Below are 23,701 nucleotides of genomic sequence, written 5' to 3'. Positions count from 1 at the left end.
TCAAGCTGTAGGACGGGGTTGTTTTACAGCCTCCTGTATACACAGCAGTAGATCTCTATACGAAGCTGTCCTCTTCACTACTCACCCCCATCCCCTCCACATTTAAGGAGTAATTTGCAAAGTCTCAAAAGCCTATTTCACCACAGTGATAACTGGTTACATGGCAGTATTTATCCTCCCAAGTGCCACCATGCTGAAACACAAAAATACTCATTTGAAATATAGAGTTAGACAAATTACCATTTTGTAACCCCTTATGAAATAATTGCTTTTGGGAAGGAAACCCAGTGAATGCAGAAAGCCATAAGTGAAAAGAATGGGTATTTACTTGGTACCAAAATATCCCGTAGATTACTTGCTTTGGTCAAAGGGGAAACATCTTAACCCAGTGATCAATTTTAGCTCATTAGTAGTGGGACAGATGGCCTTAATGCACTATCACGTGCACAGCATCACCTGTATTTTTGCTGAAAATGTTTAACCTGATTCTTACCAAAATTTTTGACCTAACTTCTGGTTTTTGGGAAGTACAGGGGATAGCGGAAGGCAGGGTATAGACACATGACAGCAAAAGAAGCAAAATCAGACACATCCCGAGAAACGGTCATTCTCAGGACAACCAGAGGGTCTCTTTAGATCAAAATCAGGAAAGAACAGGGCTTAGAAGTAAGAAGATTATTCTAGACTAAGAGAGACTAAAGAAATCCAGTCAGTTGCAGTGCATGGCCCCTAATTGAATCCTGGTTTCAACAAACTAGTTCTAAAAGACAACATTGGAATAATTGGAGAAATTTTAACATTAACTGGATTTTAGATGATATTTAGAAATTATTTGTCAGGCATGATAACAGTATTATGATTATACAGGAAGATGTCTCCGTGTTGAAATATTTGGGGAGGGTAAAGTGTCATGTCTATAATTTTATTTTAAAACAGTTCAGAAAAAAATATATATAAATAAAGAAATATAAAAATGTTAATTGTTGAATCTGTATGCTAGGCATATGAGTGTTCACTTTATCATTGTTTTTACCTTTCTGTTTCTGTATATTTGAAATTTTTCATAGTGAAATTTTTAAAAATAAAATTCCCTTTGATTTTAATACCACGTCTCACCCTCATCACCATGTAAAACCCCCAATTTATTTACTGTTTGAAGATCTGTTTGATGAATATTTATTTGTCTTATGTTAGTAAATAAACAGCTTAGGGGGACAAAAAAAAAAAAAAAAAAAAAAAAAACAGCCCTGCCTACCTATTGTAGGTTACTTTAGCTGTAGGCTTTTGTTTTTATACAGTTTGACTACACTGGTGGCAGTTTGACATTGACGTTCCACAAAAGCCTCTTCAAACAGAATCCCAGTCATTTAAAAAAATTCTTCTTTAGTAACATATTCTTTAAAAATACAAAATACAGGAGGAGGGCGAGGGTTGAGAAATAACCTATCGGGTACAATGTTCACTATTTGGTTAATGGGCACACTAGAAGCCCAGTCCCCATCAGTCCATGGTGAGACCCATGTAACAAACATGCACATGTACCCCCGAATCAAAAATAAAAAAATTTTAAAACATACAAAATACAGATACACACACACACACACACACACACACACACACACACACACACACACATAAAGGAGAAGAGGGCTAATATATCCTAGAGTAGATATTTTGGAGGAGAATTCTTTGTTTGGCTATGAAGGGTCAAAACTGTGTTTGCTCAATAAGGCGTACTTTTTTGTAACATGTTAAAAACTCTTTTCTTTCCTGTCTGTGGTACTGATAGCTGTCGACTTGCTGGAGAAGATGCTTGTATTGGACTCAGATAAGAGAATTACAGCGGCCCAAGCCCTTGCACATGCCTACTTTGCTCAGTACCACGATCCTGATGATGAACCAGTGGCCGATCCTTATGATCAGTCCTTTGAAAGCAGGGACCTCCTTATAGATGAGTGGAAAAGTAAGTCCTAAGGGCAGGATTAACATCTTGAACCACTAACCAAAAGCAGTGGGAAAAATAAAAACTGAATGGTCATAACCAACTTGCTAAAGCTTGTAGTTGAGGTCTCTAATGCAGAATGAATATGTTCTCTGGTGGAAACTGTTGTGGACAGTGATACTCTCTGGACCTTTGAGATACTTATGTCTGGTCTGATTTTATGCACAACCCCTCACACAGGAGCTTTGCATGGAGATTTGAGGTTTTCAGAGTCATTGCATTTACAACATCTCTCTGAGCTTTTACAGTTTTACATTTAGTAGAACTGGGGCAAAGAGAATTTATGTCTTATCAGTTAACTTAGAACTAGTTAGGGACATAGCCAGGAATGGAACCTGTGTATCCTGTGTCCAGTCCCATATTCTTTCCACAAAACACAAGTTCAGAACTCCAGTTAAATCCCAAGAGCCAAGACCATCTGTTGCCGTAGCTTGTGAGAGTGCTCTTTCATTCTTGAGCATCTCTGTAGAGAGCTTAAAAGAAGAGGCACTCAGCGATGAAAAACATGAGAAAAAAAAATGGTTCTTTTCTATGTCCCTTGAACTTCTGTGTGATAACGTGTTCCATTAGGATATTACATACGAGCTGTGAAGTAGCCCATAAAACCACTACCTGGACAGGGAGGAAGGATCTTGAGCTTAGAAGTCAGAGTGCTCGCCAGCAAAGAGAATAGCCTAAACTCTCACATCTTACTTTTCCTTCCCATTTCTAGGCCTGACTTATGATGAAGTCATCAGCTTTGTGCCACCACCCCTTGACCAAGAAGAGATGGAGTCCTGAGCACCTGGTTTCTGTTCTGTTGATCCCACTTCACTGTGAGGGGAAGGCCTTTTCACGGGAACTCTCCAAATATTATTCAAGTGCCTCTTGTTGCAGAGATTTCCTCCATGGTGGAAGGGGGTGCGTGTGCGTGTGCGTGCGTGTTAGTGTGTGTGCATGTGTGTGTCTGTCTTTGTGGGAGGGTAAAACAATATGAACAAACTATGATCACAGTGACTTCACAGGAGGTTGTGGATGCTCTGGGGCAGCCTCCACCTTGCTCTTCTTTCTGAGGGTTGGCTCAGGCAGACAAGAGTTGCTGTCTTTTTAGGAATATGTTCAATGCAAAGTAAAAAAATACGAATTGTCCCCAATCCCGGTCATGCTTTTGCCACTTTGGTTTCTCCTGTGACCCCATCTTGACGGTGGGACGTAGACTTGACAACATCCCACAGTGGCACGGAGAGAAGGCCCATACCTTCTGGTTGCTTCAGACCTGACACCGTCCCTCGGTGATACATACAGCCAAAAAGGACCAACTGGCTTCTGTGCACTAGCCTGTGATTAACTTGCTTAGTATGGTTCTCAGATCTTGACAGTGTATTTGAAACTGTAAATATGTTTGTGCCTTAAAAGGAGAGAAGAAAGTGTAGATAGTTAAAAGACTGCAGCTGCTGAAGTTCTGAGCCGGGCAAGTCGAGAGGGCTGTTGGACGGCTGCTTGTGGGCCCGGAGTAATCAGGCAGCCTTCAGAGGCGGTCATGTGTGCATGTGAGTGCATGCGTATATGTGCGTCTCTCTTTCTCCCTCACCCCCAGGTGTTGCCATTTCTCTGCTTACCCTTCACCTTTGGTGCAGAGGTTTCTTGAATATCTGCCCCAGTAGTCAGAAGCAGGTTCTTGATGTCATGTACTTCCTGTGTACTCTTTATTTCTAGCAGAGTGAGGATGTGTTTTGCACGTCTTGCTTTGAGCATGCACAGCTGCTTGTCCTGCTCTCTTCAGGAGGCCCTGGTGTCAGGCAGGTTTGCCAGTGAAGACTTCTTGGGTAGTTTAGATCCCATGTCACCTCAGCTGATATTATGGCAAGTGACATCATCCTCTCTTCAGCCCCTAGTGCTATTCTGTGTTGAACACAATTGATACTTCAGGTGCTTTTGATGTGAAAATCATGAAAAGAGGAACAGATGGATGTATAACATTTTTATTCATGCCATCTGTTTTCAACCAACTATTTTTGAGGAGTTATCATGGGAAAGATCAGGGCTTTTCCCAGGAATATCCCAAACTTCGGAAACAAGTTACTCTCTTCACTCCCAATAACTAATGCTAAGAAATGCTGAAAATCAAAGTAAAAAATTAAAGCCCATAAGGCCAGAAACTCCTTTTGCTATCTTTCTCTAAATATGATTACTTTAAAATAAAAAAGTAACAAGGTGTCTTTTCCACTCCTATGGAAAAGGGTCTTCTTGGCAGCTTAACATTGACTTCTTGGTTTGGGGAGAAATAAATTTTGTTTCAGAATTTTGTATATTGTAGGAATCCTTTGAGAATGTGATTCCTTTTGATGGGGAGAAAGGGCAAATTATTTTAATATTTTGTATTTTCAACTTTATAAAGATAAAATATCCTCAGGGGTGGAGAAGAGTTGTTTTCATAACTTGCTGAATTTCAGGCATTTTGTTCTACGTGAGGACTCATATATTTAAGCCTTTTGTGTAATAAGAAGGTATAAAGTCACTTCCAGTGTTGGCTGTGTGACAGAATCTTGTATTTGGGCCAAGGTGTTTCCATTTCTCAATCAGTGCAGTGATACATGTACTCCAGAGGGACAGGGTGGACCCCCTGAGTCAACTGGAGCAAGAAGGAAGGAGGCAGACTGATGGCGATTCCCTCTCACCCGGGACTCTCCCCCTTTCAAGGAAAGTGAACGTAAAGGCCTCATCTTTATTGCAGTTCAAATCCTCACCATCCACAGCAAGATGAATTTTATCAGCCATGTTTGGTTGTAAATGCTAGTGTGATTTCCTACAGAAATACTGCTCTGAATATTTTGTAATAAAGGTCTTTGCACATGTGACCACATACGTGTTAGGAGGCTGATGCTCCGGAAGCCTGGACTCTAAGCTGGAGCTCTCGGAAGAGCTGTTCGGTTTCTGAGCATAATGCTCCCATCTCCTGATTTCTCTGAACAGAAAACAAAAGAGAGAATGAGGGAAATTGCTATTTTATTTGTATTCATGAACTTGGCTGTAATCAGTTATGCCATATAGGATGTCAGACAATACCACTGGTTAAAATAAAGCCTATTTTTCAAATTCAGTGAGTTTCTCAAGTTTATTATATTTTTCTCTTGTTTTTATTTAATGCACAATATGGCATTATATCAATATCCTTTAAACTGTGACCTGGCATACTTGTCTGACAGATTTTAATACTACTCCTAACATTTAGAAAATGTTGATAAAACTTCTCAGTTGTACATTTTTTGGTGAAGAGTATCCAGGTCTTTGCTGTGGATGGGTAAAGCAAAGAGCAGATGAACGAGGTATTAAGCATTGAGGCCTGTTCATCTACACTCGAGTGTAAGAGTGGCCGAAACGACAGGGCTCAGCAGACTGTGGCCTGAGGGCCAAATCTGGCCCACCACCTGTTTCGTGTAGCCTGCTAAGAATGGCGTTTACATTTTTAAATGGTTGGGAAAGAAAAAAAAAAGAAGTAGTAGATTTTGTAGCATGTGAAAAGTAATGTAAAATTTAAATTCCAGTATCCATAAATAAAGTTTTATGAGAACAGAACCACATTCATCTGTTTATGTATTGTCTGTGGCTGCTTTTGTGCTACAGTGACAGAGGCAAATAGTTGCAACAGAAACTATAGGACCTCCAAAATGTCAACCATTTACCTTCTGGCCCTTTAGAGAAGTCTGCTGACCCTTGGCCCAGGGCTACAGTTTTCTCATCTATAAAGTGAAGTTCAGATTTTTTTCATCTTTGACATTCGGGACTATCTATAAGCCATATATTTTTATTGTAAAACTGCCAGAGAAAAGGTTTGGTTTGTATATAGATATGTGTACATTGTTTGTAAGCTTTTAGGCGAATGTATTTTATGACTTCGTCTTAGCTGGCTACGGTCCTTGAAAATATTCTTCAGAATGACTGAATTGCATCACAGGATGAAAGAGCCACGGGGTCTCACAGCTGAGTTCTCAGGGACTTTGCTGATGTGCTTCCTTTCTTGGTGTCCTTGGAATGACACCCAGCAGGTGTCCCAGGGTGGATTGTGGGGCTCAGCCTGTGAGGATATTGAGAGTTGTGTTTTTGTCCAGGCCCTGGCTGGCAGCTGGGAATGAAGGCAGTGATCGAAGGCAGATCAAGCATAGTCTCCTTTCCATCCTCAGTGACTTCATAAGGATGTGAGAGAAAAGGGCCCTGGTTGTTACATGGGGTCCTTTAGCTCCTGTAAGAATCAGACAGTTGGCTGGGCATGGTGGCTCACGCCTGTAATCTCAGCACTTTGGGAGGCTGAGGCGGGCGCATCACGAGGTCAGGAGATTGAGACTATCCTGGCTAACACGGTGAAACCCCGTCTCTACTAAAAATACAAAAAATTAGCTGGGTGTGGTGGCGCACGCCTGTAATCCCAGCTATTTGGGAGGCTGAGGCAGGAGAATGGTGTGAACTGGGGAGGCGGAGCTTGCAGCGAGCCGAGATCGTGCCACTGCACTCCAGCCTGGGTGACAGAGCGAGACTCTGTCTCAAAAAAAAAACAAAAGAATCAGATGGTTGTAGGGAGTATTTTACCTTCACATACCAGACATGAGAGCAGCCTTCCTCCTAGGCTTCTGAGAAGAGAGCCTGCTTAGTCCAAGGAGAGCTGACAACAGAAAAAGCTCCCCTGAAATGAATCCACTTAAAACGGGGACCAAAATTTTATAGTATGTGGTGGACACTGGGGAATAGGGGAAACCTGAATGGAACTTTAATCATGAAAATGGAACAAAATGACAAAAGCATGTTCATAATTTTAAAGATATATTAATTCTGACAAAGAAGGAAATTAAGTTGTTTTCGAAGTGAAACTGATTTTGTATCTTGCAATATTCTCATTTGATTTTTGCAACATGATCATAGAAGGAAGTTTTGCAAAAATATTTGAGGGCTTCATCAGTTTTCAGAGGGCCTCTTGATATTTTGATATTCACATTCTTTTTTATAAGTATCTATCGGTGATCACCTCAACTTTCCTTTTATTGTTAACTGGTCTGAGTCTGTCACCCACTTTTCAGAGCTTTTGCTTAAGGTTTGAGCAGTTTTCTAGCATTATTTATCAACTTCATCAAATCCACCACCATTTGCAATATTTGTGATTATTGCAATTAAGTTGCATTCTATTTGTGTCATTTGTCATATGCTTACAATATAAACATAGAGACTAACAGAAGACCAGAATACAGTGGGCAGGATAAATACTTTGGCTTCAGGTACTTAAGAAGCAAAGAGGGACTAACTTTTTATAAATAGCTCGTTAGTGAATGTTTTCACATTGGGATGACTTTCACTTCTCTATATAATTTGGTAGCTGCAAGGACTTGGCTAATGAATATGCAAATAATAAAGACCCCCTTTTATTTATAATGCAGATGTGTTTTAATAATGTACATGCCCTTTGAACTTAGCATTTACACTTCTCAGAAGTCTTCAGCCTGAGCAACATAGCTGGAGACTGTTTTAAATTAAGATTTTTTAAATTAGCCAGGTGTGGTGGCACATGCCTTATAGTCCCAGCTGCTTGGGAGGCTGAGGTGGGAGGATCTCTTGAGCCCAGGAGTTCAAGGCTGCAGTGAGTCATGGTTGTGCCACTGCATTCCAGCCTGGGTGACATAGACCCTGTCTCAAAAAAAAAAAAAAAGGTCTTAAGTGCACAAAGTAGAATGTTTTTCAGTGTCACATTCTTTGTACAGCAAAATACTAGAAGTAAGCCACATATCTATGAATAAGGACTTGATTGAATAAGATGGTCAACTGTGCAGTGGAATACCCTGCAGCTAGGCATGGATAGATGTGCAACATACATTGTGAAGGAGAAAAAGTCAGTGGCAAACTGTAGTATCCTGGCCCCCTTTTTTGTTGATAGGTAATGCCAGGCTAGGAAATGAATATACATTGAACTGTTAGCAACCATCTCTAGGCAGTGGGATTGTGCCCTTTAATTTTTATGCTGTTTCTGTAATGTGTAGCTTTTTTTACACTGAGAGTTTTGTTTTGTTTTGTGATCAGAAGAAACTTTTTCTTCTGTTTTTTAATGAGAAAGGTGTTTAAAGTCTATGGGACCTGGGGAACCATTCTCAAATTTCAGTTTTGCCAGGGCTAGAGCCCAACCTTTCAAGGCAGGAGAACAGTTGCTGGAAAGAAATTGCACCCAGCTGTTAGGCCTCTGGCAAGCAAAGCCGCACCAGTACTTTGTAGTGGGATTCTCCACCCAGCTGGGAGGGTTTGGTGGTTTCTTCTTCAGTAGAAGGGTGTACTTTAAGGATCTTAAGCAGGATTTTTCAATTTTGGCACTATTGACATCTCAGACCAGATACTTATTTGTTGTGGAAGCTGTCCTGTGCAGTGTAGGGTGTTAGGCAGCATCCCTGGCCTCTACCCACTAATGCCAGTAGCACACATGCTCCCTTCCCCCAGTTGGGATAGCCAGAGATGTCTCCAGATGTTGTTGCCAAATGGCCTCTGGGGAACAAAATCGTCCCTGGTTGAAAACCACGAATCTAACACTTCATCCCTCCTAGTCTTGCAGAACACCAAAGCCTCTTTTCTTGAAAAAAGAGTTAACACCCACTAGCCTGTTGTAACTTAAAGAAGTAGTTTGGTGGCCGGGCATGGTGGCTCATGCCTGTAATCCCAGCACTTTGGGAGTCCGAGGTGGGCGGATCACCTGAGGTCAGGAGTTCAAAACCAGCCTGGCCAACATGGCGAAACCCTGTCTCTACTAAAAATACAAAAAATTAGCCGGGCTTGGTGGTGGGCACCTGTAATCCCAGCTACTCCGGAGGCTGAGGCAGGAGAATCGCTTGAACCCAGGAGGTGGAGGTTGCAATGAGCGGAGATGACACCACGGCACTCCAGCCTGGGCAACAAGAGTGGAACTCTGTTTAAAAAAAAAAAAAAAAAAGTAGCTTGGCATCTTGGAGGAAAAGTACAAATTGTAAAGGCCTTTTTAGACTCAAATACACATTTTTAGGGGAAATATGTTTGGTACTGAATTAAGGTCATTTCATTTCTTAAACAAAACAAAACAGTAGGTGTAGATTTGAGTAAATTAAGTTATCCTTTGTTCAGAAGCTCTTTGCCGTTATCCACAGGCAGAAAATCTGGTAATTAAACTGAGGGTATGACTACAAGATTTTCTTAGACCAGTAAGGAAATAACAAACCTCAATGTGCCTGGTATGTTGTGGACACTCAAGATACTGGTTAGTCTGCATCTCACAAGTTGACACTGGGCATCGAGGCTGTCTTGTTAGGGGGAGTTTGCAGCCTTCTCCATCTGGGAACAGTGTGTGCCTCTAAAGCCAATTGGGAAGAGAGCTCTTGAGTACAAATGGTCCTGAGGCAGTTTCTGGAAAACCCATTATTGAAGCCATAGGCTGTGGTCTAAGTACTCATAGCCAGTGGGATAATGTTATATTGCAGAGTTATTTGGGTAGTTCAATTTAAGGAAGGTGCTTTGTTTAGAAGTTATTGTAAGTTAAATAAGGAATTAACCTTCAGTTTGCAACTAAAAATAAAAATTATGCCACCACCATTTGAGTGTCAGTTGCAGCAAAAAATAAGAAGATGTAAAACCACAGACCCAGTCTAGATTCTTAACAAAAACCAGTGGTTCTAAACTCTTGTCAGATCTATTACCCTTTGCATAACTAATATTTCATAATACCTCTTTTATAATCCTGAGGTGAAGTTCATAGGTAATTCACACAATTTCAAAGAAACTAAAATGATCTAATATAAATGACACAGGAAAAATACGAATACATTTCCGTATATAAGTGCTGGCTGGGCATGGTGGCTCACACCTGTAATCCCAGCACTTTGGGAGGCTGAGGCGGGCAGATCACTTGAGGTCAGGAGTTCAGGATGAGTCTGGCCAACATGGTGAAACCTGTCTCTACAGAAAATTTTTAAAACGTTAACTGGGGCGGGGCGCAGTGGCTCACACCTGTAATCACAGCACTTTGGGAGGCTGAGGCAAGTGGATCACTCGCCCTCCTGGCGAACATGGTGAAACCCCATCTCTACTAAAAATACAAAATCAGTACAAGATAGAAAAATTAGCTGTGGTGGCGCACGCCTGGGTCCCAGCTACTCTCAGGAGGCTGAGGCAGGAAAATTGCTTGAACCCGGGAGACAGAGCTTGCAGTAAGCTGAGATCATGCCACTGCACTCCAGCCTGGGCAACAGAGTGAGACTCCGTCTCAAAAAAAAAAAAATAAATAATGAAAAAATAAAAAGTTATCTGGACATGGTGGCACACACCTGTAGTCCCAGCTACTGAGGAGGCTGAGGCAGGAAGATTGCTTAAGCCGTGGAGGTTGAGGCTGCAGTGAGCTATAATCATTCCACTGCACTCTAGCCTGGGTGACACAGTGAGACACTGCCTAAAAAAAAAAAAAAAAAAAGTAAATTCTCAGGCATAACTACATAAAAGAAATAATGAAGTAGTTAGATGCTTGTACCTATACATAGAATCACCTTGAATATGACAGCTCCAAATGCATACTGATACAGTTGTGTTGTCTTGGCAACTCAGATACCATAGCTGACTGCTGTCAGTCGTGATTTTTCTGAAACTGGTAAGCAACTCTTAGTAACAAAAAAAACAATTAGAATCTTTTTTTTTTTTTGGACAGGGTCTCAGTCTGTTGCCCAGCCAGGAGAACTTTTTGATTTACTCAGTTGTGATCCTGGGAAATTTGAGTATATTAATACGCAGAAAAGTATTTGTTTTATATGTAAAACCAAGTTACAGTCTAGGCTCAGATAATCATAAATAGTTTTTTCCACCTTCATGAATGTCCAGCAGGATGTTTGTAATGTGAAGCAATTCTTGTTAAGAATCCCACTCTGCACAGTGGCCCGTGCATGCTCATATCAGTAATACTCCTGATCAGTATGATAACCAAAAATGGCCCCAGAGATTTCAGTGCACCCGCTGAGAATTGCTGACAGATCAAATGACTGGGACACCTGGAGTCCTAAGAAGTGAAACCTCCACAATGCAGGACAGACCTGGCTCCCTATTGTCTTCCTTCCTTCCTTCACCTCCTTCCCCCTACTTTCCTTACCTCCCTACTAAAAAGTAGTTATTTTAATGAACTGCTACTGTATGTTAAGCAATTTACATTCTTGCATATTCTATACAAGTAATGTCTCTTTCTCAGTCACGTTACAACTGAGGCTAGATTCAACAGACTATCCTGGTATCAACGTTGAAAGACTCCTGGTTCCAAAGAGTTTTATAGCATTGGTGTTAGACACACCTCTTTTGGTTTTTTTTTTTTTAAAGAAAACTTAAAAAAATTAATTCAGCATAATTTCCATAAGGACTCCCTGGCTGCTGCTGGCCAAATTGGGGAGGAGTCCCTGGCAGCCACAGCCAGGCACTTGGTGCCTTATCTTGTTCAGCACACACTGGGTCTGTCTCCCTAGTTCCAGCCCCCTTGCCCTCGCTTCTCTACTCATCTGGGATAGAAATGCACCTCCAGTCCTCTGAAGAGAAACTACCTTTTCCGTCTTTCAGCCAAAAGGGCTCAAGCCAGCACTCGCTTTGTATGTCCTAGAAGATTAACACGCTTCCCTCTGGCTCTCCTCTATAGCACTGCTCTAATGGGACAAGGTCACTGTGTGCTCTTGCTTTCTCTCCTGGTCTTTGGGCATGATAGTCCCTCTCTCTAGAACTCTCTTCCTCCTCCTCATTCCTCTGAGCTAATGTATTTGTTTTTCTGTTCAGCCTTGACAGTTCTCCCTCGGTAAATCCCTGACCATTCCCGAGCCTGGATTAGCAGTGTCTTCTGCGTGCACCCTGTAATCTTCTGGAATGATCATTGGTGGCACCGATCACACTGCTTTATCATTGCTTGCTGTTTGTACCACCTGCTCAAAAAGGAAAAACATACAAAGGTTAAGGATACAGGCTCTGGAACCTTTGATGTGATTAAGTAATTTGCCCAAGATTGTACCAATAGTAGAGAGTGGGGCTGTGAGGACTAAATGAGTTAAGACATGAAAAACCCTGAGCATACAGTAAATGCTAAATACTGGCTTAAGGCTGCATGTCATCGAAGACAGATCATGTCTTGTTCACTATGGTGTCCCTGTCACCTAGCTTGGTACCTGGCACACAGTAGGCATTCAGTCCTTACTGACCGAGTCAGTAAATGACTGTCAGCTTTTATCCCTTGCAGATCACCTTGTCTTTTGCTTCCTGTTTTTACAATCAATAGTCTTTAGCAGCAAAGATCATTTAAAGAAAGAAACCAAATACGTATGGGTTATCTGCCTTGCCTAAGAAATGGTGCTGTGTGGAATTTCCTTGTTTAAGAAGAGACACGTGTTAGAAGAATTGGCTTCTGATTCTCTTTGCTATGTCTTGCTGTGTAATTCAAGTTGGATGCACAGCAATTTAATGAATTAGAACAAGAGCAAAAAGATTATTGAAAGTGGCTGATGGCCATGATCTAGATAATTCCTACTGTGTCCCCATCCATCTGCCACTTTAAAATGAAAATAGCAAGGCAAAAGAAAGATAATTGGAAGGCATTATGGTGTCTTGCACCCTCATTCAGCCATTCTACAAATATCTATTAGGTACCTTCCACCTGTCAGGTGCTGGGAATATGGGAAAGAATAAAAGTCAAATTCCTGTCCCCATGGAGTTATTCGTTGTTTTCATGGGAGAAGGCAGTGGTAAACAATGACTGTACCATCTCGCTGGCACCCCTAGAACAGAACATCTAAGCACCTGTTGCTGGAGGCCATTTCTGGGCCGGTGCACCTTTGATCCACCTCCCTGGCACTCAACTGACAGACAATAGGATTTCTCGTGGCATCCAGGGCTGCATGTCCTCTTGGGTTACCTCGACCTGATCAGCTGGCTCCACTGTGTGTTTCCGGTGTGAGGTCACCATCCGCTGCCATTACACAAAGACCCATTTCCCCTGGGCCATTGCTCAAGTGTGACAGAGCTGATTGTCCTGTATGGAAACTCAGCCACTCACAGCTCTGCCCAGTGAGACAGGCAATGACTATCTGATCATGGTTGCTGACACAGTGCTTGTGGTGGGGAGTGTCCCTATCTGGAGGCAAACAGCCGAGTGGCTGCTGTGCCCTCAACAAGCCCCATCCTGCTTCACGGTGAGGAAACAGCCCCCACCCAACCAGTCCTCTCCCCAGCCTCCAGTTGAGTCAGGTGCCCCCCTCCAGGTGTTTATGTAACTTGTGCTGATCTTACCCGGGTCAAAGCACTTACCACATTACTTTGTCTAATTATTATTCTTTCATGACACAAAACATATTTATTGTTGAAAATGTTTAAATGTAGTAGGTAACATCTATGATACAAAACCTATGACACAAAACATATTTATTGTTGAAAATGTTTAAATGTAGTAGGTAACATCTATTATCCCACTACCTGGAAATAATAGCTGTTGACAGATTGGCATAACTCCTAGAAATTTTTTTAAATCTGGAAAAAAATACATCGCTTTTAAAATTCATTATTATTCAGTGATCTGTGTCAATAAATGGCGTTGAAACAGCTGGATAGCCACTTTCCTCCTTCAGGCACAATCATTTCCAGACAGGTCAAAGATTTAAATGGAGAAAGGCTTTCAAAGAATGTCCCCAAACCTAGAAACCATGCAGGAAAAGGCAAATGAATTTGCCCATACAAAAACTGTAGAGCTTTCAAACATTGGCATCCATTTGGCAGGGTTCAGTAAGGGCAGAAGCTGTACATAGCTGCCGTTCTAGGTAATTATTCTAGAACTTTCTAGAAGCTTTCTCATATGTCCACAAGGAACAGAGTACGGAGACTTTTCACTCGACATCATTTGTAATAGCAGGAAAAAATGGGAACAAACCTCAAACACCATCAATAGGGGAATAGGAAATAAACTGCAGTATGTATTTATACAATGAAATATTAAACAGCAGTGAAGACAAATGAACTAGAATGATTCCCCCACCACCACCCCAGACCCCTGATTTTGTCTCTGTCCCAGGAACAATAGGCAATGTCTGAAGACCTTTTTAGTTGTCACACTTGGAGGTGAGGGTGGTGAGTATCTAGTGGGTTGAGGCCAGAGATGCTGCTAAACATTTTGCAATGCACAGGACGACCCCCACAACAAGGAATTACCCAGCAAAAACATGTCAGCAGTGCCAAGGTTGAGAAACAGAGATGACTCAACATCTTGGCAGATCTCACCAACAACCTTAAGTGAAAAAGGAGGCTGCAAAACGATCTATCTGACATCGTTTACAGATGCATACGTATACAGTAAAACTAAAAGCAGACGAGAATAATAAACACCAACTTGTAGAGGGGTCACCTCTAGGGAGGGAGAGAGGGCATGGAATCAGAGAGGGGCATGAAAGGGCTTCAGCTGTCAAGAGCCAGACAGCTTAGGTTCTAACCCGGGTTCCACCACTGACACTGTGTAACCTGCAGGTTGCTTGATCATTCGGGGCCTCAAGTTACTACAACTGTAAAATGGGATGATATTGATAATAGTGCCTTCTTCACAGGATTGTGGTGAGGGTTAAATACGTTAACCAATGTAGAGCACTTAGAACAGTGTGTGGCTCATAGTAAGAACTGTATGTTTTTGTCACCGTTTTCATCATGATGATGAGCATCTATGATGTTCTATTTTTAAAATATCAGAAGTGAATATGGCATGTGTGTGAAACAGCTCAGCGTTCTGCCTTGACAAGGACCTTCACTCCTGCCACCCCACCAGCCAAGTGAATTTCACCCTCAGCACTGGGTCTGTATTTGTTAAGGCAGGTCATCCCGAACGTACTCTGCAAATCTGAGACAACTCATCCAAGCAGTGTGTTTCCTTTTCCTCTCCCCCACCACCCCGCCGCGCCCCCATGATGCTGGAAACTTCTCTTTATTGATACAGATGATGAGCAATGCGGTGATAAGTGTGCGTCCCCCGGCTGTTTCGCGTTTTCACTAAATTGATGGCTATGGGATTACCGGATTAACAAGGTGCACATTTTGACACTTTGGCAGCATTGCCAAATGGTTCTCCTAAAAGCTTGCCCCAGTTTACACTCCCACCTCCGATGACAGTGTTACCGTTTCCTGTTGCTGCCCTCACTAGGGTAGGAGCTTCTCGAGCACAGGAACTGTGACATTTGTCCATGTATTCTCAATGTCTTGAGAGGTGCCTGGCAAAATTTGGTTGAATGGATTAAGGCTTTACCTTAATCACCAAGTAGGTAAGGAGGATAGAGAAAAATAAGACTCATGCCCTCAAGAACTTACAATTTAGGTTTGTTTGAAAGTTAACTGAGAATTCCAAGTCTAAGCGTGCTGGTGAGAGTGGCCTGGCAAAGCCAGCCCAGGAAGAGCTGCTGAGCAGGTTGTGAGGAACGAGGGTCCCCCGCCCCCCGCCCCATCCTTGGCAAAGCAGAGGAATGGCATTCCAGACGGGCCACAAACAGCTCAAGCAAAGACGTGGTGACAGGGATGAGGAAGGCACGCTTGCGGATGGCTAGAATGGAGGTTGCCTGGGCACAGACACCTTGGAGGATCCGATTAGCAAGAAAGGCAGGGCCCAACCGGATGGGGGCAAGCCTTGTCCAACTTAGACTAAGAAGTTTAAACTTTATCCTGGAGGCCACTGAGAGCTACCAGGGATGGGGCGTTGTAGGGAGGCAAGGCTGCTCTGAAACAGGATTAGTCATAGCTGGGCTGCCACTGGCTGCCTGTCACACGGGAGCTGTGCTGCCTTCAAGCTGCCCAGCTGGAGCACCCTCTTTCCAGGTGACCAAAGCTGGATCCGGATGCCCCCTGGCTTAGGAAGGGCAGCCCTGGGCAAGTGTGAGGGAGTGAAGACCAGGCCTGAGAAGCAGGGAGAAGCTGTTTGTCAGGGGAGTGTAGTCACCAGGGTCAGGGTGGCTTCCCCTCCACAGCCCCTTACTCATCCCTGTGGCCACACCTGTGCTCGGGCAGACAGTGACAGTGGTGTGCTGGAGCTCTCTCACTGTGACTCTTATTTTTTTAGAGACAGGGTCTCGCAATGTTCTTTCTACTTAATTTTATTTCTTAGAAAAGATTGGCCCTTCACAAGCATCATCCAGCACAGCTAAGCATAGTGGTTACTAGCACTGACCCTGGGCAGGACTACCTGGGCTTCACTCCCAGCTCTAGTGCTTACTAGCTGTGTGTCCTTGGGCAAGTCACTTCACCTCTCTGTGCCTCATTGTTATACATAAAATGGGGGATACTGTTAACCCATCTCATAGAGTCCTTAGGAGGATTAAGTTACATGTATGTAAAGCTCTTATGACAACTTTTGGGAAGTAATTAGTGCTCTTTCCCTGTTTATTAAATGCATATAATAGAAAATGAATGTATCCAGAGAGGCAGTCTGACTTACCTGAGGTCACACAGCAAATTAGAGACAGAGCTGGAATCAGAGCCCAAACCTCTGCCATGGCAGGTATCCCTGCTAGTCTTGTTTGGGGTTATCTGCCCCTGACCAGGGTCCGTAGGGCTTCTGGGGAGGATCTATGTGTCCTGACATTGGATAGTTTACTTAGAAGGGGTGGAGCAAGGAGACCCTGTGGCCTCTGCCCTGGACAGGCAGGTTGTGGAGGTGGCCTCCAGGGTGCACAGCCTCTCCTGCCTGAGGCAGGCTACACACAGGAGTCCAGGCAGGACCTGACTCCATTACTGTGGTTTGTCAGGTCAGTACAGCAGAGACTGCCCCAGGCACGAAGGCGAGTTGGGCCTGCATATCAGCTGCACACAGACAGAGACGCAGCGATAACAAGGCTGCTGGGGAAAAGGCCCTGCTACATCCCTGCCATTCAGCCAGTCACCGGCTGCCAGGCACTCTTCCAGGTACTTGGAATTCAGTGATGAACAAAATAGACAAATCCCCTACCCTTGCCATTCTATTAGAGGGGGGCAGACAATAAACAGGTACACAGGGCTTGAAGGACACGAGGCCAGGTAAGGCAGGTGAGCATGGCTTGTAATGAGGAGGTCAGGGGGACCTCAGAGAAGGTGACACAGGAGCAGTCCTGAAGGACCAGAGGGAGCACCACGCATAATGCCTGCAACCTGGCATGTGTTGCTTCAGGAAACCCTCCTGGTAGCCCTGGCTATGCAAGTGACATTCTCCCATCTTACTGATGAGGAAGCTCCACCTGTAGCCACAAATGGAGTCACGAGATTCAGACTCAGCCCTGTCTCCCGGAACTCGGCTACCTCTCTACTGGCTCACAGGAGTACAAGCACGCTTCAAGAATGTGGACGTCACGAAGCCTGTGGAGGGGGAAGCAGGTGGTGTGCAGTGGGGGTCATGGGGAGAGGGATATGCACAGGGTTAGTGGGGTGAGTGGATCTAGAGTTCACTTGGGAACACCTCCTTGTAGATGTGAGTTTAGAGTTAAGCTTGGAAAGAAGGAAGGGAGGGAGAGAGGGAGGGAGGGAGAGAGAGAGAAGGGAGGGAGAGAGAGAGAAGGGAGGGAGAGAGAGAGAAGGCAGGGAGAGAGGGAGGGAAGGAAAGAGGAAGGAAGGAAGGGCAGACAATTCCATAGGGAGCGGATCTGGCTCATCATGCAGAGCTTCAGTGGGAGTGGTGAGGAGGGCTGTCCACAGGGAGGAACTTGCTTTGGAGTGGACGTTTGGTGCAAATTCATGGCAAGAGAAGAGGCCTCAGATTCAGGTTGTACACTCTGGTTCTTTCACCACCATAGGAAGGTCCAGCCTCATGCTAGGACCTTGGGGGCCCCACAACGATGAGGCCTCTAGGCCTTCCCTCAGGGAGCAAGGGAAGAACACAGCAAAATCAAAAACATCCTAGGACAGATTGTATCAGACTGAACAGTGACCACACATCCTCGGTCCCACCATTTGGGTCTTCAAGCCACATCTTCCTCCTATGGGTATAGTACCCAGAAGAGACACAAAACTTCTTGGTTCGTTCAGTCACTAAGTATTTACTGAGCAGCTACAAGGCTCAGCAGTGGCCAGAATACTGCCCTCGCCCTTACAGAGTCATTGTCCAGTGGTGGAGAGGGACATGTCACAGGAGACAATGCAGATTAATTAGTATTATGCTGAATGCTACCAAGGACAAGGCCAAGACCAAACGGAGCGGAGGCCTGGGCACCAGACCTTCCCCCAGCCACATCTTTGTAGGGTGGAGTGGAGGGGGCTGACCTGTGGGCTGGGTGCAGGGAGGCAGGCCTTAGTGGTGGAGTGGAAAGGGGAGTGTGGACTGGACGGTGTGGGGAGGGAGGTGTGAAGAGGGGAAGCCTGTCATCCAGAACCCAGAAGGCTGGCTGAGAGGTGCCCGATTCACAGAGCTGTCCCCACCCCCATCTTCCACCAGGGGGTGCTAAAGCTGAGGGAGGGGAGAGAGGAGGAGGTGGAGGAGGTGCAGGGGAGTGGGGGAGGGTGCCTTTTCTTTCTTGTCTTGCTTCTCTCTCTCTCTCTCTCTCTCTCCCCCTTCCTCCTTCCCACCCTCCCTCCCTTCCTTCCTGCCTTTCCTTCCTTCCTGCCTTCCTTTCCTTCTTTTTGAAATGGAGTTTCACTCTTGTTGCCCAGGCTGGGGTGCAGTGGCACGATCTCGGCTCACTGCAACCTCCGCGGCCCGGGTTCAAGTGATTCTCCTGCTTCAGCCTCCCGAGTAGCTGGGATTACAAGCAAGCACTACCATGCCCGGCTAATTTTTGTATTTTTAGTAGAGATAGGCCAGGCAGGTCTCGAACTCCTGACCTCAGGTGATCTGCCCGCCTCGGCCTCCCAAAGTGCTGGGATTACAAGCATGAGCCACCGCACTTGGCTGGTGGTGCCTTATCTTTTGCTGCTGGGATGGATGTTCTGCTCGAGCCCTAAGTCTGCTGACCAGCCCTTGCCCCTGAGAAGGGGAAGAGGTAATGGGGAGACAAGGTTGGGGAGATGGCCTCACAGGAGGACCCCAGCACCCCATCAAGTTTCCAGAGGCTGGCTGGGCTCGGTGGCTCAGGCCTGTAATCCCAGCACTTTGGGAGGCCAAGGCAGGCGGATCGCCTGAGTTCAGGAGTTCGAGACCAGCCTGGCCAACATGGTGAAACCCTGTCTCTACTAAAAATACAAAAATTAGCTGGCCATGCCTGTAATCCCAGCTGCTCAGGAGGCTGAGGCAGGAGAATTGCTTGAACCTCGGAGGCGGAGGTTGCAGTGAGCCGAGATTGCGCCACTGCACTCCAGCCTGAGTGACAGAGCAAGACTGTCTCAAAAAAAAAAAAAAAAAAAAAAAGTTTCCAGAGGTCAGTAAGGTGTCCCGGCGCTCTAAGCTGTTCCCCTGAGGGACTTACCAGAGGCTGCTGGAGTAGGGAAGTAATGGGCACAGGAGGAATGAGGCTGGGTGCCTGGTCTGCAGGGTCAAGTGTCCCCTGTGGGGTTTGGAAGGCAGGCACCTGCTCTTTCCCCAGATGTCCGCTGGGCTCACTCCTAGACCCATTCAAGGGTTGCTCAAATGTTGCCTCCGCAGAGAGACCTTCCCTGATCAAATAGTACTCATTAGTCCTTTAGATCCTTACTCTGCCTTATTTTCTTCATAGCACTTAATACCACCTGCCACTACATTTAGTTGAACCATATGGAAGTATTAAATACCAGCATTTTAAATTATTTGTTTAGTTGAGACAAGGTCTCGCTCTGTTGCCCAGGCTGGAGTGCAGCTCAGTGCAGCCTCGACCTCCCAGGCTCAAGTAATCCTCCCACCCCAGCCTCCTGTGTAGCTGGGACCACAGACGTGTGCCACCATGCTTGGCTAATTTTTATTATTATCATTGTTAGTAGAAACGGGGTTTCACCATGTTGTCCAGGCTGGTCTCAAACTCCTGGGCTCAAGTGATCCTCCCACCCCAGCCTCCCAAAGTGCTGGGATTACAGCCATGAGCTACCATGCCCAGCCAACAAATAAATGTTGAATGAATGGGTCAATGAATCCTTGGGCTGAGGATCTGGCAAAAAACTTAATAGAGGAGTTGGATGTGAGTTGGAGCTGACTCTCACCAAGGGGACCATTTCTGGGGCAGGGACTCGACAGCCAAAGGGCAGGGGCTGGGGTTGGGCAGCTGGAGTACCCAGGCGGAGCTGACACAGTCCACTGGGGAAGGAGCCTCTGGCGAGACCTACTGTGTGCCAGGCACTGAATTGGACACTTTTCTAGTCATCTCTTTTAGTCTTCACAACAGCCCTGTAACATGGGTCTTATCACCCACTCTCGTTTTACAAATGAGAAAACTGAGGCTTAGAGGAGCCAACTAACTTGTCTAAGATCACACAGCTTACCGTGCCACAGAGCAGCCCACACCTGCAGGCTTTCTTCTGCATCTCCCTGCCTCCTTGCAATTTTGCTTGTTTCATGGAGTCTTGAAAGCCCCAAAAGAGCATGAGAATCTCTAGAGCTGGGGCCAGAGCTCTAGGGCTCCCTGGCCTGTCCCACCCTCATAGGACCCCAGATGTGTCATGCTTTCTCATTTCTGTGGAGGTCTCGTGGTGAGGAGGTTCATGCTGGCCCATACTCATTATGGTGAGGAGGTTCATGCTGCTCCTGCCATTTGGGACAGACAGGGTGGCTGCTGTGCTCGTGGGGCAAGATGGGGTCTGGGTGGCCAGGATAGGGTACATGACAGTCTCATAGTATGTGGGGCTTTTGTCTTTATCGCTAAGAAACCAGTCGTCAATTCCCACACCATGTCTTTGCCTGCAGAGGCTCACAGGCTAGCTAGGAAGACAATGCAACAACAGCAGCCACTTCTCAGGCACTTGCTGGGCACCAGGCATTCTAGTTGGCAGTTAAATGTGCAGACTTAGGAGCCAGATGCCAGGTATGAAGATCATGTTCACCACTTTCTTAGTTATGTGTGACCTTGGGCAAATTACTTAACCTCTCTGGGCCTCAGTCTCTCCATCTGTACCAGGGGAATAATATTGGAATAGATCGAAGCAGCCCTGACATCTGGGAGCTGCCTGTTCCTATCAGCCAGGACTTGGTTGCTTAGAGCTGTCCAGCCTGGTGCAATTCGGTCTTGCTGTGCTGAACATAGACGATTTCACAGACATCAGTATAGAACAAGGCCATCCATGACCAGGGCAGACTAAGACAAAAATGAAACTACTCCTTTATCATATCCGAACACAGACAAAACATGAATATTGTCAAATCACAGAATTGACCCAAATCCCCCTGTAGAGCGAAGCTGAGTGGAGGCCGCTGGTTTACCAGCTGTAGCTTCAGCCTTGCTCTAGTCTGCTTTCCTTCTCAGCAAGATGTATTAAGACTCCCAATCATAGTGTTACCTCCACTTCCTGACAGCATCAACCCAGAAGAAAGCCTCGCTTCCTTAACTGCTCCCCAGTCACCTAACACAACTCCAAACATTAGACTAAGTCCTTTCTGATGCCCCCTTCCTGGGATGCCCCATGATCGCCATGGTGCATGCTCTCCCTTGCTGCAACGAGTCATCAGCTCAGCTTGTTCACCCACACATGTGTTTCTCTGGTTGGAGGCATTGAAAGTTCCTACCTCACTGGGTTGTCGTGAGGAATATGTACTTGAAATAATACAATCCTAAAGCTCTTTCAATAAGCTTGCCATACTTTAATATTATCCCCATTTCACAAGGAGGACACTGAAGCTCAGAGAGAGTGCCAAACTTTGCCCAAGGTCACACAGCTGGTGATGACAGAGAAGGGATGTAAATTCAGGCCTCATTCCAAAGCTAGTTTCCTGAATCCCTGCCTCCACGCTCATAGGGCAGAAACCAACAAGACAACCTTGGGCTGGTGTCTGGAGAGGAGAAGAGCAAAGGGCCCTTGGAACTCAAAAAAGCCTCAGGCTGGAGAGGCAGGGCATCCAGGATGACCTGAGTGACCCTCTCCTCCTCCCTCCCTTTCATGACTCCCCAGCTGGATCCTCCAAGGACTGCCTCCCAGACTGCCTGGCTGCTGAGTAATGCAGGGCCAGTCAGGCCCAGAGTAGGGGTCAGCGTCAGCAGAGTTGGAGGCCTGAGTCACTTCCTGACCCTTGCTCAAGAGCATCCGGAGCCACAGCCAGAGTGGCCACTCGTGCCCTCGGAAGATCGCACCCACTTGGGCAACGAGCACGTCCTTGGTATCCCCACCTTCCTGGGCTCACCTCTGCCCCACTCAGGTGTTTAAGACGTGCAGCAGAGAGGCGCCATCCTGACCTGGTGCCACATCCTAGCCCCTTTCCTTACTGGATCCTCAAACCAGAAGAAAACCTGAATCTCTGAGGTCACTTACTCTCTTTTGTCTGCGTCCAGCCTAAAATCTGCCTTCCAGGACCCCACCCCAACTTCAGAATCAAGGTACCTTGCACTGGTGCCACTGATCCCAAAGGTCCAAAACTCCTGCAGCACTCACAGGCAAACAACCCCGTTCCTTAGGCTCCCATGGGGTCTCAGGGCCAGAGTAGGGGGTGGGGGAGGGAAAAGGCTGGGGAAAATATCAGATACCCCAGGGCAGGATGGACTGAGGGAGACACGGTTGGATCAGTAGACATGTCTTTATGATGTGGGCAAGGCCATTTCCTTTGAGGAGCAATTCTCTCAACTCTAGGCCACTGCATAGCCTCGCTGCCAAGAGCAGGGACTCTAGAACCAGGCTGTACTTGCTTTCACCCAGCTCTGCCCTTACCAGCTGTGTTACCTTGGGCAAATTTGTTAGCCTCTCTGTACCTCGGGTTCATCATCTCTACAATGAGGATAATCATAGTACTGACTCATAGGCCTCTTACCAGGATTAAGTGAGTTATATAAAACACTTAATGACTGGCACATGGCAAACACAAGTGTTTATTAAATGACTCTTTTACATCTAATGGGCTGACTCCTCCATTCATTCTCCACACATTTGCTGATCTATTGCCGTGTGCCAGAAATGAAAAAGACAGATTGCCTGACTGAAATAATGGCGGGTGTTGTTGTGTGATGCCGGCACCCCACCTTCACCTCAGAATGATATTCCAGGCCATGCCTGAGGCTGCAGGACTGCCCGGGAGGGTTTGGGGCACAGAGTTTGGGGGCTGCAGACTCCCTAGTGTGGACCCACAGCTTGCTGTAAGCCCCTAGCAAGTTTATTTCCTCGTTCAATAGACCTTCTCTCTTTTTGACAAAGTGAAGCAGGTGGCCCCTGCCCCTTCCACAGCCCCATGCCTGGGCCAGAGAGGGGTTGGACAAGTCAGGCTGGGCATCTAGAGCCCTTGCAGCCATTTCCTCCCCCCACCTCCCCACCTTGCTCCTCAGAGGCCTTTGTGGTTTGAGCATAGAATCTCCATCAGGCTGCACAGGCCACCAGACAGGTGGCAAGGGCCCCAATTAGTCATTGTCCTTATAGAGCCTTAGGAAGTCTACCGAAACTGTGTTCAAAACTGCACATTTGGGCCAGGTGCAGTGGCTCACTTCTGTAATCCAAACACTTTGGGAGGCTGAGGTGGGCAGATCACCTGAGGTCGGGAGTTGAAGACCAGCCTGGCCAACATGGTGAAACCCCGTCTCTACTAAAAGTACAAAAATTAGCCAGGAGTGGTGGTGTGCACCTGTAGTCTCAGCTACTAGGGAGGCTGAGGCAAGAGAATTGCTTGAACCTGGGAGGCGGAAGTTGCAGTGAGAT

At 45.7% G+C, this 23,701-nt stretch overlaps 1 protein-coding gene across 3 annotated transcripts in view; it reads left to right on the top strand.

Annotated features, from left to right (window-relative positions):
- The window catches only part of MAPK14 (mitogen-activated protein kinase 14), an 83,561-nt gene extending 78,480 nt beyond the window's left edge, over positions 1–5,081 (top strand). For all 3 annotated transcript variants that reach the window (XM_055264339.2, XM_055264340.2, XM_063632189.1), the window contains 2 exons: positions 1,790–1,963; positions 2,715–5,081. In XM_055264339.2, the coding sequence (XP_055120314.1) occupies positions 1,790–1,963; positions 2,715–2,782 (242 nt within the window). In that variant the 3' untranslated portion in view covers positions 2,783–5,081. The remainder of the gene's footprint in view (positions 1–1,789; positions 1,964–2,714) is intronic.
- Positions 5,082–23,701: the final 18,620 nt, after the last annotated feature.

Source organism: Symphalangus syndactylus, chromosome 23 (genome assembly GCF_028878055.3).
Source record: "Symphalangus syndactylus isolate Jambi chromosome 23, NHGRI_mSymSyn1-v2.1_pri, whole genome shotgun sequence".
Lineage (NCBI taxonomy): Eukaryota > Metazoa > Chordata > Mammalia > Primates > Hylobatidae > Symphalangus > Symphalangus syndactylus.
This window is presented reverse-complemented; position numbering and strand designations above follow the sequence as displayed.